General features: G+C 36.9%; 1 protein-coding gene across 5 annotated transcripts in view; it reads left to right on the forward strand.

Annotated features, from left to right (window-relative positions):
* The window catches only part of Gria3 (glutamate ionotropic receptor AMPA type subunit 3), a 259,149-nt gene that overhangs the window by 191,287 nt on the left and 51,648 nt on the right, over positions 1-16,214 (forward strand). For all 5 annotated transcript variants that reach the window (XR_004604537.2, XM_076918780.1, XM_034485108.2 and 2 more), the window contains 2 exons: positions 3,004-3,380; positions 14,377-14,575. Coding sequence is in view for 4 of the 5 variants with exons in the window: in XM_076918780.1 (XP_076774895.1) it covers positions 3,004-3,380; positions 14,377-14,575 (576 nt within the window). In the remaining variant the exon portion in view is untranslated. The remainder of the gene's footprint in view (positions 1-3,003; positions 3,381-14,376; positions 14,576-16,214) is intronic.

A 16,214-nucleotide genomic window follows, 5' to 3' on the forward strand; every position in this document is an offset into this window, starting at 1 on the left:
GTACCAACTTGAAAGGAGCTCAGTTCCTTGAAATTCAGTCCAAATAAAGTGACTTTCTCACACCAAATACCCACTTACTTCTACCTTCAAAGACAGAAAAAAATTAGCAATTTCTCCTAGAAGGATTAAGACTTACATGATTAAAGAAAGAAGAAGAAAAATGCTAAATTAAGTAATTAAATTCAAATGAGATCAAATGGGGACTGATACTAAATGCATATTTGTGTCCTCTGAGCAGGAGGTAGAGACATGTTGGCACTGAGAGGAGGCACCTTTATGTATGAATTCTCTTGGCATAAAAACAACTCTAGCTGATTCAAGCTATCTTTGCCAAAAACCCTGCTAGCTTTCTGGCCAAGTCCATTCTTATCAGGAGCCTTTGTTCCTATGACCAGGTGTAGGCCTCAGCCAAAGGATAAAACAGGTAAAATTTGTTATTGGCTACCATCTCATCTTCAGTGTGGAACTGAAGATTAAGGAGTTGACTGCAATATGAAGGGAGCTGAAGTCATAGATGATGATGTTGAATAAAGAAAAAATAAAGGAAGATCCTTGAATGATCTGTCTTATTCTACAAGCCTTCAGTGATTACCTCCTAAAAGGCACTTCTGGAATCACAAAATATACCTTGGTGGAGAATGGAAATTAGGAAGAAAAAAAAACAGATAAAGAATAATATTCACAGGCTGGTGAGATGGCTCAGCAGTTAAGAGCACTGCCTGCTCTTCCCGAGGTCATAAGTTCAATTCCCAGTAACTACATGGTGGCTCACAACCATCTATAGGGGGATATGATGCTCTCTTCAGGCAAGCAGATGTATATGCAGCAAAGCACTCATACATTAAATAAAGTTTTAAAAAAAGAATACTATTCATAGAGGTAGGAAGAGAGCCTGATATCTTTAGTGTCAGAGAGCTAAAGAAAAGAGTGGTCCATGCAAAATCCCAGTGATGTCACATAAGCAGTTGATATTCCACAGGAGGGTTTGAGTCTGGCAGCCAAGTTTACAATACAAGAAATAATTTCAACAAATCAGAGAGACTACAGAATTAGTTCTTGAGGTGGAAGTACTGCTTTAATTCAGAGATAACGAAGTTTGCATTTCAAGGATGTTGATGGTGATGTGTAGAGATGCACCATGGATAGGATGTTAGTAGGATCAAAAAATGGAAGCAGTGATCTTCAGTAAACAGAACTGCCTATGATTTCAACTGAATATGTGTTGTATGATTTTCCCTTGGAAGACATGAACAAATGGCTACTCACTTTCAGTACAGCACCAATGACAGGCCAAAGCAACAATTCTACCATCATTCATCTTGGTAACGCAATGATTTTATTGGGGTTATTTACAGTAGTATGGGTGAGCAGGTATTTTACAGATGCGTGGATAAACTCATCTGCATTGCAGATCAAAGTATTATAGTATGTAGTACACATATGCAAGAGTCAACTGAAAACAGGTTTTGCTAGATAAGACAGTAGATCTGAATCTCATTGCCAGAAATCTAATCTCAGCCTCTCTTTCCCTTGTAGTCAGTATGAGTCGTGGTTACTGCCTTGGCTGTTACAGTATACATCATTTGAAGAGAAAATGGTCATTGTATCAACCTCAAGGTTGCTAGGAGAATGAAAAAAAATCAATATGTAGAAAGTGCTTGACACAGTGCCTCACACAGAGTAAGCAGTCAGGAAATGTGAGGATGTCCTCATCATCCACATTTACCCTTAAATGAGGAGCACTTATTCATACAAAAATCCCAGTCAAATAAGGGAGATAAACATACGACTATGAACATTAAAATAAGAAAACAAAAGTTAGGTTAGATATGTCATAAGGCAGTACAAGTTGAGGTAAGAGATGGCAAGTGGTTTGAGTTGCCCTATTTAATTCACCAAAGTAAATTTTATTTATTTATTTATTTATTTTGGTCAATATACTTTAATTCAAACTTCATCCTTCGTCCCCCACCTGTCCTCACAGGTAAAGATACTGAAACATAACTATGTTTATCACATTAAAAAAAAAAATAAACCCTGATCGTTCTTGGTAACTCAGTACAGATCTAATATACCATATTTATTCCCCTAGTCATATACATTTTTCTACAGGTAAATTTGTAAAGCCTGTTTCCACACTAAAACCTACTAGCATTAAAAGGGAACAATTGTAGAAAAAAAGTAAGTGCAGAGTTCCCTGATGTCTTATTTCCCTGAGATTAATGTAAAAAAGGTGGCATGCCTTTACATGAGTTAATTATTCAGTGCACTGCTGACATTTATTTATCAATCTGACATGTGTTAATGTTGTGCTTATATTTATCACCAGAAAAGATGGCTTACTTGATAAATTAATATATATTCTAATCATTGTTTTATCCTTGTATCTCTCATGCAGAAGTATTGCATTTTTTCATATACTATATTCAACCAGTGGCAACTATTTAAAGCATATACATTTTTAATATAGAATGTACTACAAAAATAGATACAAAACCAAATACTAGGTCTCTGTCTTCAAATGATGCATATTTTAACAGACAAGGCAGCAGCCTAGACTTATACTGAATACTACAAGGGAAAAGAAAGAAAATATAAGAAATGCAGGTCATTGTGCACAATATACAAAAATTCCAGTAAAATAAGGGAGATAGACATGAGCCTATGAATATTAAAATAAGAAAACAAAAGTTAGATTATGTATGTCATAAGGAAGTACAGATTGAGGTAAGAGATAGCAAAAGGAAGTCAGGGGAAACTGGAATCAGCTCCCCCTAAGCCAAGATGCTTCAGAGGACAAAAGACCAGGGCTTTTCCTTATTTGACCAACAAAATAAAGCAATTTAGAACCCAATGAATGACCCTGCTTCTCTAATCTTAGCATTGACAAATCAGCTGATTACAGTGCTTGAATACACTATATTTCCACCAAAGACATTTTATTAAGTGAAAATGATAAAGGAAATGCTGTCTGTAAAAGTGTTCTGTGTCTTTGTTTTTCAGAGAGCTGATATAGCTGTTGCTCCACTCACTATAACATTGGTCCGTGAAGAAGTCATAGATTTTTCAAAGCCGTTTATGAGCCTGGGGATCTCCATCATGATAAAGAAGCCTCAGAAATCAAAGCCAGGCGTATTTTCATTCCTGGATCCTTTAGCTTATGAAATCTGGATGTGCATTGTCTTCGCTTACATTGGAGTCAGTGTAGTTCTCTTCCTAGTCAGCAGATTTAGCCCTTATGAGTGGCACTTGGAAGACAACAATGAAGAACCTCGAGACCCACAAAGCCCTCCTGATCCTCCCAATGAATTTGGAATATTTAACAGTCTTTGGTTTTCCTTGGGTGCTTTTATGCAGCAAGGATGTGATATTTCTCCAAGGTTTGTTTGTGTGTAATACAGAATACCTGCTTGTATTTTGTGGTCTTACTGCCCTCATGTCCATCTGGTATTCACCTGCATCAACTTCAGAGTTCTTTCATTTAACATTTCATCCAATGACAAATTGTCATCACGCCATTTTGTGTGCTTATGTCTATGAGGTGAGTGTGTCACTGGTGATGCTTTGAATGCCTAAGGTTTGCTGCAATGCTCATATCACAGATACCCAGATTCTGGATAAAGTTAACTGCCACATAATATTTCTATGAAAGTGTTTCCTCATTAATTGGGCTGAAATATCTTCCCATTGGCCAAGAAACTGAGTCTGGACAAAATGTGAAAGAAGATAGAGCATTTCTTTAAACCCTCCCACCTTCCCCTATTAGTATTGGCATTCTCATTGTGCTCTCAGACTGCCTAGAACTATACAAGCATCTATTCAAGTTTCTTAGCTAAAACTGTAAAACTTCTCAAAGAAAGCAGCAGAAAATCAGTACAAAACTTAATGGTTTTGACATATTTGAAAATAGTCTGGCCATTTCTTATAAAGTTATGCATAGAGTTAAAATGTGACACAAGAATTTTACTTTATACCCCCAAAGTAAAACATATGAATGTCCATAATAGCTGTAATTGTAGTAGACAAAATATAGAAACAAAGCAAAAGTTCAGCTGGTAAATGGATAAAGAACTTGTGGCACATCCATTCAACGAAATACTACTTACTTAAGAGAACAGATTACTCATGCATTCTAACAGTACAGATGAACCTAGAAAACATAATGCCAAAGTGAAATAATTCAAACACAAAATGCCACATCCCACTTTATTCTGTTTGTTTAATATACTATTATAGAGCATCCCATTTGTCCCTAGTAGAAAAATCTATAGAGATAAAAAGGACAATTACTTATGGACAGAGTTTGAAAGGAGAAGAAAAAAACAGATAACAATGGTGGGATTAGAGTCTGGCAAGTATGCCTTTGCAGAATGAGTACAAAAGTCAGAAACAACTTTTATTTAAGTTTTTTTATATCTTCTTCATTACAGACTTTTTCTGATTTATTATTTTTAAAGAAATATACCACTAAAATGTTTTTGTTCCAATGAATGAGATTTTGATACCCATTTATATTTGCATGTGGGGATATATGCCTTACTTGTCTCATCCTTGCCCTAAACCTGCTGGGATTAACTACAAATCCTGATATCCTGATATAAAGGGTGATATAAAACCATTTCAAAAATGGATTGTGATGATGGCTACAGAACTCTAAACATACTTAAGCCATTGAACAAATATAACTCCCATGAGTATTAACACTGGTAAGTTGTATGGGTTGTAAACTTAGCAAAGCTATTGAAAAATACTGAACATGGCTTGGGATGTAATGTAGCTCAGTAGTAGAGTGCTTGCCCAACATATGCAAGACCCTGGTTCAATCTCTAGGACCAGAAGAAATGTTGAAGGTGAATGTCCTGGGTCTCATCAACAAAGCAGATTAATTCACCTAATCACAAATAGTAGTAAATTCATACATAATATTATAACTGAATATATTGTATTTATAATCATGAAATAATTTGAAGGGCCAGGGAAATGGCTCAGTAGATAACAACACTTACAATGCAAGTATGAGAAGCTGAGTTCAAGTAGCCAGAACCACATAAAAGCCAGGTATGACTGTGTCTGCCTGTAACACCAGCATTGTGGGGCAGAGACAAGCAAATCACAAGAGCTCACTGGCCAGTCAGCATAGGCCATGCTTCAGGTTCAGCGAGAGACTTCATCTCAAGTCAATAACATGCAGAGAGATAAAGGAAGACACCAATGCTGTGCTTTGGCCATTACTTATTAGCACACCCATGCACTCCCATACATGTGCCACATATATAAACCATACACACACAATCCACCACCCACACATTATATACACATAATTATTAAACAAAACACTGTAACTTTGGTCAAATTAAGCATTAATCCAAATACTAACTAGAGTCAATATCATAAATATACAGGGATTTTTCAGTTAGAAATTAATGACTTTGGGCTGGGAAGATATACCAACCAATGTAGTGGTTCCTTTGCAAGCACGAGGACTTGATTCAATTCCCAGAATCCACATAAAAGCTAAGCATGGTGGTTCTTGCTTCTAAAACCAGTGCTGGCCAGGTAGATATAAGGTAATCCTTGGAGCTCATTGGGCACCCAGTCAAGCCTAATTTGTAAACTATAGGTGACTAATAGACCTCTCAAAGCAGAGGGTGAACAGTGTTCCTGAGAATGGCATCCAAGGCCTTTTTTCCTGTCTTCTCTACATATATCACTACAAATATAAGGATTCAGAAAGACAATATCATTTTCAGCATACCTTTGTGAGAGTAACCATTGAGTGCAGTAAACATTTACAATAAAGTTCTGTAGCATAACTCACTGCATAAACCACCTTCTGCAGCTTTTTAGAATTATCTGTGTGTATCAAGCCTCACGCATCCAAACTACTCCTCCCACCCCCATCATCTGTTAAAAAGAATTGCCACCCTCAATCTGCTTGGTTGGGTTCTTCAAATTATTTCATCTCCTGTTCCTTTTGTGTTCAGAGTGTGCCATTTTGTGATACCATCAGGGAGTTCATTTGGTTATCTAGGTTTGAGAAATAGTCAGGTTGAGAATCTATGGCCTCTGAATGTGTCTATAACTGAAAGATTTCTAACACGGCTGAGATTTCTAACATTGTCTGTGCTGAGACAATGCTGAAGAGTCAGTAAGGCTACAGAGTTTCTTGGTTTCTGTAAGTCAACATTCAAAACTACATTTGTAATATTCCCACTGGCATGCTGCCTACTGTGATACATACTTAAACAGGTCTCTTTGAAAGTCATTTTTTTACAAATATTTATTCACATTACTTAACTAAATAAGAATTAAGCTGATACTAAAAATGACAAGTTAGACCAGTTTGGGTTTTTTGCTTTAATTTCTAGTGACAGAATTTAAGCTATGGCTTTTCTGAGATCCTGAAATAGAGCAAATATAGCCTTTTCTTTCCAAGGTACAGATTTTATTATGTTGCTCAAGATGTCATCATATAATTTAATGGCTTCCAAATTTTTCATCATGACCTACAGTAAGAAATCATTTTTCCATCTTGATTCACTATACATAAATGTAAAAAACAAACTTATACCAGACATTATTATTGCAGTATTCTGTGCACACTGAGATATTCCTATCCTGTTTTAATTGTTCTTACAGCTGGCCATGGCCCAACTCACTAAAAGGCCAATAGCACATTTGTCTGGTGCAACAATTATTATTTTTATTGCACTTTTGAGTGAGAAGTCGTTGCCTCCATGAGCTCTATAGTTTTCAACCTATGAATGATCATTCCTCTGATACTATCTTTTGAGCCCTACAAAAGAAGTTGTGTCTTTAAATCTTTTATTAAGATGTTATGCTTCCTAGCATATGTATGACATGCCTCTAAGAAAGAAACATGTTTCTCTTTGTCCTGAGAGCTCTACTGACTATCTATTTGTGATCAACTGTGTATCAGTCCTGCCCACTGTAATATATTTCTCTATTAGCAGATAAAGTCCTGACAATAGTATAGTTGCGCTGTGAGATGCCTTTACTGACGGCATCAGCGTTACACTTTGCATAATAACCACAAAGTACAAACTCTCCTGAGAGCCAAGAATGGAAGCATAGTCTATACAATGTTACTTCCATCAAAATTGAAGTAATGCAATGAGTTGTCCTTGAGATTATATTTGAAAATAGAACTGACTAGTATTATACCAGGAGGAAATATCAGAGACAATTTAGTCTAACTGCTGCCATTTCCTGGGGAAAGTACAACAACCTTCCCTGGACTCCCACTGTGGACACATGGACACATTATCTACAGTCTCACCTGGATCATACTCTTTAACCATTGCCACAGTGTAAGCATCATGCCTACTTCTAAGTTGAAGCATGTGGCACTGGTTAAATGATTTGTCTACTCACACTGACAGTGATACCCAGAACTCAAATCTAGCTCCAATCCCAAACTCTTGTTCTTTCTACTATGTGCTGCTTTGTTCATATCCTAGACTGCAGTCATTCCTAGAGAGCTGACACAAGAGAACCCAACTTTCTGGAGATTCTTAAGAGCCAGCAGTTCAATTGCTTCCACAACTACTTCACACTGCCAATTCGGAGGAGCACGGTTGGTTTCCTCACTCCCTTCATGCTTGGAAACAAAAACTGTTTTCCTATTTCTATCCCTAAAGAAATGCAACACTTGTTAATAAAAGCGGGCAGTGAGCATTCATAATACTGCAGAGTATGTGCTCACTCAGAGCATAAGGCTGCAAAATCAGCAATAAGGCTCCTGAAAAAAAAAACTGCTGGCATCATTCCATTGCCATCGAATGCAGTTATTGACAGTTACCGAGAAGCTTTGAGATTCTGCATCAATATTAGGTTTGATATTTGAACTGCTCTAATTGTTCCGAGTGAATTACTTTGTTCTACACGAAGCTGTAGGCTGAGTCAATGTTAGAGAAGGTAATCAATGTAATAAGCCAAGGCTTTATTCATACATCAACTGATTTATCAAAGGTAAAGTCCAGAGAAGGAATAAACACATTCAGTTTAACCCTCTTCATCCTGAACGTCTGCTGGCAGCCACCAGGTGGAGGCAGCCAGATGGAGAGAGCAGAGTGATTGAGCAGGAGGTGTTCTGCTTAGCAGTTGTAGTTGTGTAACCTGGGGCAACTTACTAAGCCTAGCTAAACCTCAGTCTCTCATCAATAAAGTGCAAAGCACAGTTCCTGGCCTTTGAGCTTAATAAATGTTAGCTATTGTTATTATGAACTTAGATTCTTGTAATTGTCTTAGTCTAGTGTATATACCAGTTAATACTGGTTTGAGTCAGAATTCCTACAATGACTGAGGAATCCAGCTGAAATGCTGGTCCATAACAAAAGTGCAAGACTCTCCTGAGAGACAAGCAGCGACATTCCTTCTTGATGCCACCTAGTGCTTTTAAGGATTACAGCTCTTGAAAGCGCTTTGAGTGCAATATTCCACAATATGTCTCTCACATTGACAAAAGGTTATAGCGTTTTACAATCTGAAATGTGTTTCTTTTGTGAAACTTTGATAGAGCCACTTGTGCCATCTAGAGTAGAAATTCAGACAAATGCTCCCCCTGCTGACTTTCTGTGAAGCTGCAGGGACAACTGAGGGCTAGCCAAGTAGAAAATATAAGAAATAAGGGTCTGGAGAATTACCAAAGGGAAAATGTAAGGACCTCACCATGGAGCAAAGATTACTCCAAAGGTATTTTTTATTAAGTTTTCAAAATAGCAAGTCCTTTGAAGAAGTAGGCAGGGACTCTTTAAAAATTATACATGAGTTCTACACACATAGAGCCACCTTTCAAAGGACAAATATGAGTAGAATAACAGAAGGTGTGAGGGGTTTGAGCTGCATTTTAAGTGATCTTTCCTCTTGTGATATAGACCATTTTCTCCATTCTACTGCCAATTCACTTCACTATAGTAGTGATGTGGGGATATATAATAACTTAAAGGCAGGATTTTTATGACAACTATTTCACAACGTCAGCTGAAAGCTGTCGTTTTCATTCTTTGGGACCTGGTTACTCATTTCCATCAGAGAAGATTGTAAGACACAAAGATTGATTCTTTTCATTTTTAAAAAGACTCTATCATAGTCCCAGCAATGAATGGAGGATTGAAATGATGACTATGTCAGAAGCAGAACAGAGGAACAATAAAGAATTTGGATGAAGGCAAGGCTTTGGCTTTCCTTTAGCTTCTCCATCTCATAAAACTAAAATACTGCAGATTACAAAATTTACTAATAAGATGAAGGTTATGGTACATAACTCGCTTTTATTGTCATTTCTGATGTCATAAAATAGACTTTGTTATTAGTGTAGAAACTCTACACTAGTAGAACTAGTGTAGTTTCTTATTACTACAGTTAAGAACATTGTCTGCTGTTTGATACATGTATTTGGCAACGCTTTTTCTATGTGTGTTTTTTTTTCTTTTGTTAATTTATTTTCATAAGCTTCATAGCCATTACCCTTTTGTGAAAGGCATGACATGCACACTAGTTTGTGTTTTTTAAAACGTAAGTGTGTAGCATTTTACAGCCACTTCATTATGCTAACCTTGAAATTTGTCTTGTGCAACAAAACTACTTGAAATGAATGTTAAGTATTTTGCAGCTACATTAATGAAAAGAAAGGTACTGGGAAATGATAGGTCTTTCTAATTCAACTCTAAAATCATGTCTTATTTTAATAGACCCTTTAAAAATGTGACGGGTTGACCCATCAGTCACTTTTTATATAGTCTCCATGTGAAATGTGGCCATAAGTGGCTGTAATTTCACTAAAGAAAAGGGGAAATACAAAAATTCTTGTGGAGCATCTTCCCTGTGGTTCTACTCCATTTTTGTTCAGTAAAAAGATTTAAGCATGCATGCTAGGAAAATGGAAGTGGATGATAGAAATTCTGCTAAATCCTCTGTCAAATCTACTACTGTCTTCAGGAGACAATATCAAATGCAAGCTTCTGCATTCTCTACTGATAGCACCAAACTGTTTGTTTAGGTTTGTAAAGCTATTATGTCAGTTTTATACGGATAGTCTCTCAAATTTGTCATGCCTATCCATACCGACAGTCCTTGCAACTTGATGGATTAGTTCCAGGATCCCTGTCAGATACCAAACCCTGCAGATGCTCAAGTCCCTTATATAAAATGGCACAGTATTTTCGCATATAATATATATGCATTTTTCTGTGTACATTAAATAATCTCTAGATAGCTCATAACATCTAAAACAATGGAAATGCTAAGAAAATAGTTGTTAGGCTACTATTTGGAGAATTGTAAGGGGAAAGTCTGTCTGTATTTACTGAAGACAGCATTTTCCCAAATATGTGCAATGTGCAGCAGGTCAAATGTGTACATGTGGAATGTGAGGATACAGAGATCTGACTGTGTGCCATGAAATTAACCACATAATTGCCAAAGTCAATAACCAGGAGACAAGAGGCCACAAAAATGACCATTTTGCACTTAGGTTTATTTTCAGTCATGTCAACAACCAATCTCAGCTGAGTCATTCTGATCAACCACATGATGATCTGAGTCAGTATTAAGGTGGCCAGAATAACTAGATTATGATATGCAGGCCTGATTTAAAATCAGACAGACATAGCCACAGTCCATTAGCCTCAATAAAATGGCACAATGTAATTTCCATAAATTACTGTATTTTCTTCCACATTTCAAGCAGGCAATGCATAAACTGCCATTAGTATTCACAGCATAATATACCTCTTCCCATATCAAACTCCACTTCTGGAATTGCTCCAAACGCAAGCTTCTCTCTGGTCTCAGCAAAACCCAGCATACCATATCAGGATGACTTTTACAGGTACAGTGCAAATAAACAACAAATAACAACACACAAACATGTTCAGTGTTATTGCAACTATATTTCTCAGTGTTGGTTTAAAATCTATAATTTTCACACCATTCTGAATTTTCTTACCCAAAACCTAGTTATTTTCATGCTACAAAATATTTGGGTATTTCTCTTCTTAGATGTTTCTTCTACTTTTTTCATTCATTTTTTTAGTTTCATGGATAGGTAGGAGTGTGTATGTGTGTGTCTGTCTGTCTCTCTCTCTCTCTCTCTCTCTCTCTCTCTGTGTGTGTGTGTGTGTGTGTGTGTGTGTGTGTGTGTGTGTTCAATAGCACGTATGTGGATGTCAGAGTATAACTTTTGGGAGTAAATTCAATCCTTCCACATGTGGGTCCCAGGGATGGAAGGCAGGTAACCTTTACCTACCACATCATCAGTCCTGGGGATCTCTTTGCTAATATGAAACCACAGACAATTTGTTTTCTGCTTCTCCTCTCTGTGCCTACTTCTTTATCTACAAAACTCCTCAGCTTGCTTATCTATAATACAGCCCTGGGCAACAGAGATGGGAGGTGTAAAAGGTTGGTACCGGTCAAGCAATTAGAACAGCTTACCACAAAGGACGCGTTCAATTAGTGACAGCTTCTGTTTTATCCTTTTTACTCCCCTACTGCTATGGATACCATTTTGAACCATTAATAATACTCTGTGTGATAAAGGTATTTTCAGAGTCAGATAAGTCTATGGCATGCTTAAAAATTTGACTATGTCAAGCATGAAAAAAATACGAAATGTCTAAATTCTTAATCCAAGTATGTTGTATACTTTTAGCATTGGGAAGGGTGACACATTCTTTTCGGACTCATACTTTGATGTGTTTACCTCTTCTGATTGAAAGAGAAATTTTCCGAGATGCAATTGTAAATAATGTAACTGTTGGTTAGAAAATATTTGTTGTGAGGCAGATTTTCTCATCTCAAAAATGAAAGTGAATATATTTAACTGTGTTTTAGGTATCCAGAGACCAACAAAAACTGCAGACTTAAAGATAATCGAGTATATTTTTAAATAATTATTCAATTAAATAGTACTTTTATTTATCAAAATGCTTGACAGAATTCTCAGATTATATTCCCATAAACAGCTGAATTTTCAACATGCTGAGAAAAAGAAGGTTATCTTGGGACACAGGAATTTGAATTTGCTTCAGAGTGGTAAAATCATAGTACATGCAGAGAAGACCTTGATTTGTCAGTTCTCAGCCCAGAACTGCCCTCTTCCCACAGAGCCTGGAAACGTGCCAGGCTCCTACGCTTCTTTACTTTCTAGCAGAGTGGGAGCTCTTTCTGTGAGATTTTATGGGCATGGAAAAACATAGCCTAGCCAGGATGGAGCTTTTCTCCACAGCAGAACTATACAAAGAATGATGTGGCAATATTTTATAAAACCTATGGAGCAGATTTGAATTTCAATAGACCACACTAATCTCCAGCAATACTGCAAAGGAAGTGAATCCTAATCTTAACACAAGCCATTACTGATCATCCATTGCCCTCTGACTTCCCACAGTCCCTCTCCATGAGTAGCACTTGTGATGGAGGGACATAACATACAACTCTGATTATACCCTAAAACTTGTATAAAACGCTGGGGCTTAGACCCAACTCCCATAATTCTGATCTAACTTGTCTAGGAGAGACTCTAAGCAAGGATTTTTGTCTTGTTTTTCTGTCTTTTATGGGTTTGGTTTTGTTGTTGTGTTGTACTGTGCTGTTGATGGGCAAAGTGGAGAATCGCTGGTAAAGAAGAGTGCTTGTTCATTTCTCAGTTTGGTACATCCATCACTTGTAACAGAATCACCTATGATGCCTATGAATCACATACTCTTGGGTATGCAGAAATCCTGAATCTATATCTTACCAAGACTCTCCCCCCGCCCAATACCAATGAACAGTAATATTGACAAATTTTTTTTATTTTACAATTTATCTATCTGTGGCTACATTCCCTAATAATTGGATTTAAAAGTTGAAGAAAGTAATTTTTGTTATTAAAACATACCCACCACTTTCCTACTAATTGAATATTGTTAGACCAATTTGTGATGATTTGATCAAGGCTTCTAAAGACCACATAGAATGAAGTTTCAATAGTAAGAAATCTATGGCAGAAACCCAGTGGTCGTGCATGCCTTTAATCCTAGTGCTCAGGAGTCAGAGGCAGGCAGATCTGAGTCTGGGTCTAAACTGATCTATAGAGTGAGTTCCAGGATAGCCAGGACTATTACACAGAAAATCCCTGTCTCTCAAAAAGGAAAAGAAAAGGAAATTGACAGTAGGACAGAATGGGCTTCTTTGTCTTAGGATTTGAGAAGGAAAGAAGAGAAGCAACAGTGTTTTAGTACCTCTCAAAAACCATATGATGAAGGGAGTTCCCTACTTCACTTAGGCCTGTGCCCAGTGGCTAAGATTCTTGTGTGAACAGAAAGTATTTTGACCTCTTGATTCTCACTAACCATTTACATGAAGATGAGAAGAAACATTACCATTTGGCACTATGCCTCATGGTGACCAACTATACAAAACAGCCATGTCTACATTAATTTATGGACCACAAGCTAACGGTGATAATTTGCCACTATCTTCTCATTTCCCTTTAAATATAAAAAGATTTTGGATCCTATATTTTGCATGACATGACTTTATGTGACTTGTTCCCTAAATTGACTACACAGTATTAAATACTGTGCAGTATTTAAAAATCCAGATATCGAGATATCCCCACCCCAGCTTCGATTTAATTGATCTTGGGTAGATAGTATTTAATCTTCTCTAAGTGTACCCAGAAAAGGTCATAGAAAGCAAATATATCATGTGCAATTATAAATGAGAAATAGTAAAAGAAAGATTTTTATGGGATTAAAAATTTTTGATTCTAAATTTGTGCTAGTTTTGAATCACTGAAACAAAATACCAACTTCAAGGAGGAAAAATTTATTTTAGCTCATGATCTCAGGATCTTTAGCCCATAAGTTCTTGGCCCCTTTCTTTGAGCATCTGCTGAGGCAATACATTATGACAGGAGCATGTGGCTGGTGAGACATGTTCACATCCTGGTGGCCAAGAATTAAGGACTAGGTCCCATTATTCCATTCAAGGGCACTATCTCCTGTGACTTAACGTTCTCAAGTTAAGCCCCACCTCTTAAAAGATCCTATAGCACAACCAACAGACTAGTAGCCTGGCTTTTAGCATATGACTATTTGGGGAGACCTTTGAGATCTAAACTAGAGAAAACTGGAGAGGCCTAAAGAGTCTTTACATGTATCATCATCATATGCCATCATGACATCGTGTTGTTAACACATGACTTCTGGCAGATGTTTAGATTCCATTGTATCATCAATTTCCCTCTTTCATCACCTACAATACAAGAATGCTGTTCTATAAAGAAAGACTTTCCCCAATTATGGTGACTTTTAAAAACTGAGATCTGGGCCCTCTGGGTCTGGACTTCTTTTGTTTCTTTTGTAGATCACTATCTGGGCGCATTGTTGGAGGGGTTTGGTGGTTCTTCACCCTGATCATTATCTCTTCCTACACTGCAAACCTTGCTGCTTTCCTGACTGTGGAGAGGATGGTGTCTCCCATAGAGAGCGCTGAAGACTTAGCTAAGCAGACTGAAATTGCATACGGGACCCTGGACTCTGGTTCAACAAAAGAATTTTTCAGAGTAAGTACTTTGCTGTTAATTTTTGCTGTTAATTCAGCCTGCTGGTTTTTATTTCAGTTTCACAAAGACAAATTTGCAGCACTTTTAAGTGAAGCTTGTAGGAAAGTGGAAGTTTTATCAAAGGACGATGTCTTAAATACTGTTCTGCTTAGTTGTAATCAGATCCATTGTCCATTAGACTCACAGGAGACATAACAGGTGACATGTTGAGAGCACTGAATTTGAACTCCTAGATTTTAATCTCAACCCTGCTATAAAGTGAGTATTTGTTCTTTCGAAAGTCACTTAACTTCTTTAGGCTTTTGTCCTCTTACTTGAATAATTAGAGGATTGAACTAAATAATACCTCTTCTTTCTAGCTTTTATAAAAGCAATGATTTTTTTGTCTCAGTGGTTCACACAAGTTAGATAATTAACTGTAAGACTCTGACAGGTGACGGACTAAAAGAAATTATATATTCTATTTTAGACTTGGTTTTCTATTGAAATGTATTATAGTTGTTTCAAGTATATACATGATGATAATGTTGTTTTCAAGGTACTTCATAATTGTTTTTATTTCTTGAATAGATCTGTTTTGAGTTCACCCTAAAGGCCAATTCTTATTGAGGAAAGAGCAAGTTATTCACTACCAAAACTTAGTAAAGCTACATAAAGTTCACTGCCATTGTTAGAAACGCAAATTTTAGTTGCACCAGCAAAAAAATAAAAGGAGCTTGATTTAAACTAGAAAATAAATTCATCTCATATGCTGCCACTGCCCTCTACTAAAGACACTATAGGTAGTTGACACAATGATGCAAAAGTCACTTTAGTGTATATAGGAAAATTTTTGTCACTCTCTCCAACCAATGACCATGTTCCTGAATGGCAGGTGTAATTACTGACTTTATCTCAGAGGTCCACAGTAAACAGATGTCTCTAAACTGACTTGTTTTAATAACTCAGTAAGCAATCTATTTCTATGAGCTTTGTCATGAGATCTTTATGGAAAACTAGGAGGAGTGTATTTCTTGACTTTATAGCAATTAACTAAAGCCTGTTTTTAACTCTCTGAAGGATGGGAGGTTAGTTCTGAGACCTTTTCAAGAATTCTCTATGCCTTGGAATAGCCATAACTCATTTTTACCACCTTTTTACAGAGCAGATTATTATGTTCAACTAAGATAAAAACATCAAAATTACATTAAGTTGGTGTCTCCTCCTTCTATGGCAGTCCCAGAAACTTATTTAGGAACAGTACCTTGTCCCCTGAAATCACTCACATGTGTCAGAGATGGAAGCCAGGGATTTCCATCTGTCAGGTACTGAACACACAATCCCATCCATGGAAATCTGATTTGGTAACAACCTTCAACAGAGCTTATGTTCACCATCCCAATAGGTATCTAGTCACAATATGAATTAATTGACCACTTAGGACACCAAAAACCAACAGACCCTCTGATAAGAGGTACTTGTTTTACAAGAAAGCATTTTTCCTTCAACAATGATACGAGATTAAGGAGGTGTATGTTAAATAGTAATCAATACATGACATCAATTCCCATTAAGCTTTCAAAGTCAATCCATCCATACTGTAGGCAAAAGGAACATTTCTGAGAAGATTAGTTAGCAGGCAGGCTTGAAAACTCAAGGC

Source organism: Arvicanthis niloticus, chromosome X, assembly GCF_011762505.2.
Source record: "Arvicanthis niloticus isolate mArvNil1 chromosome X, mArvNil1.pat.X, whole genome shotgun sequence".
In the NCBI taxonomy this organism is placed as follows: domain Eukaryota; kingdom Metazoa; phylum Chordata; class Mammalia; order Rodentia; family Muridae; genus Arvicanthis; species Arvicanthis niloticus.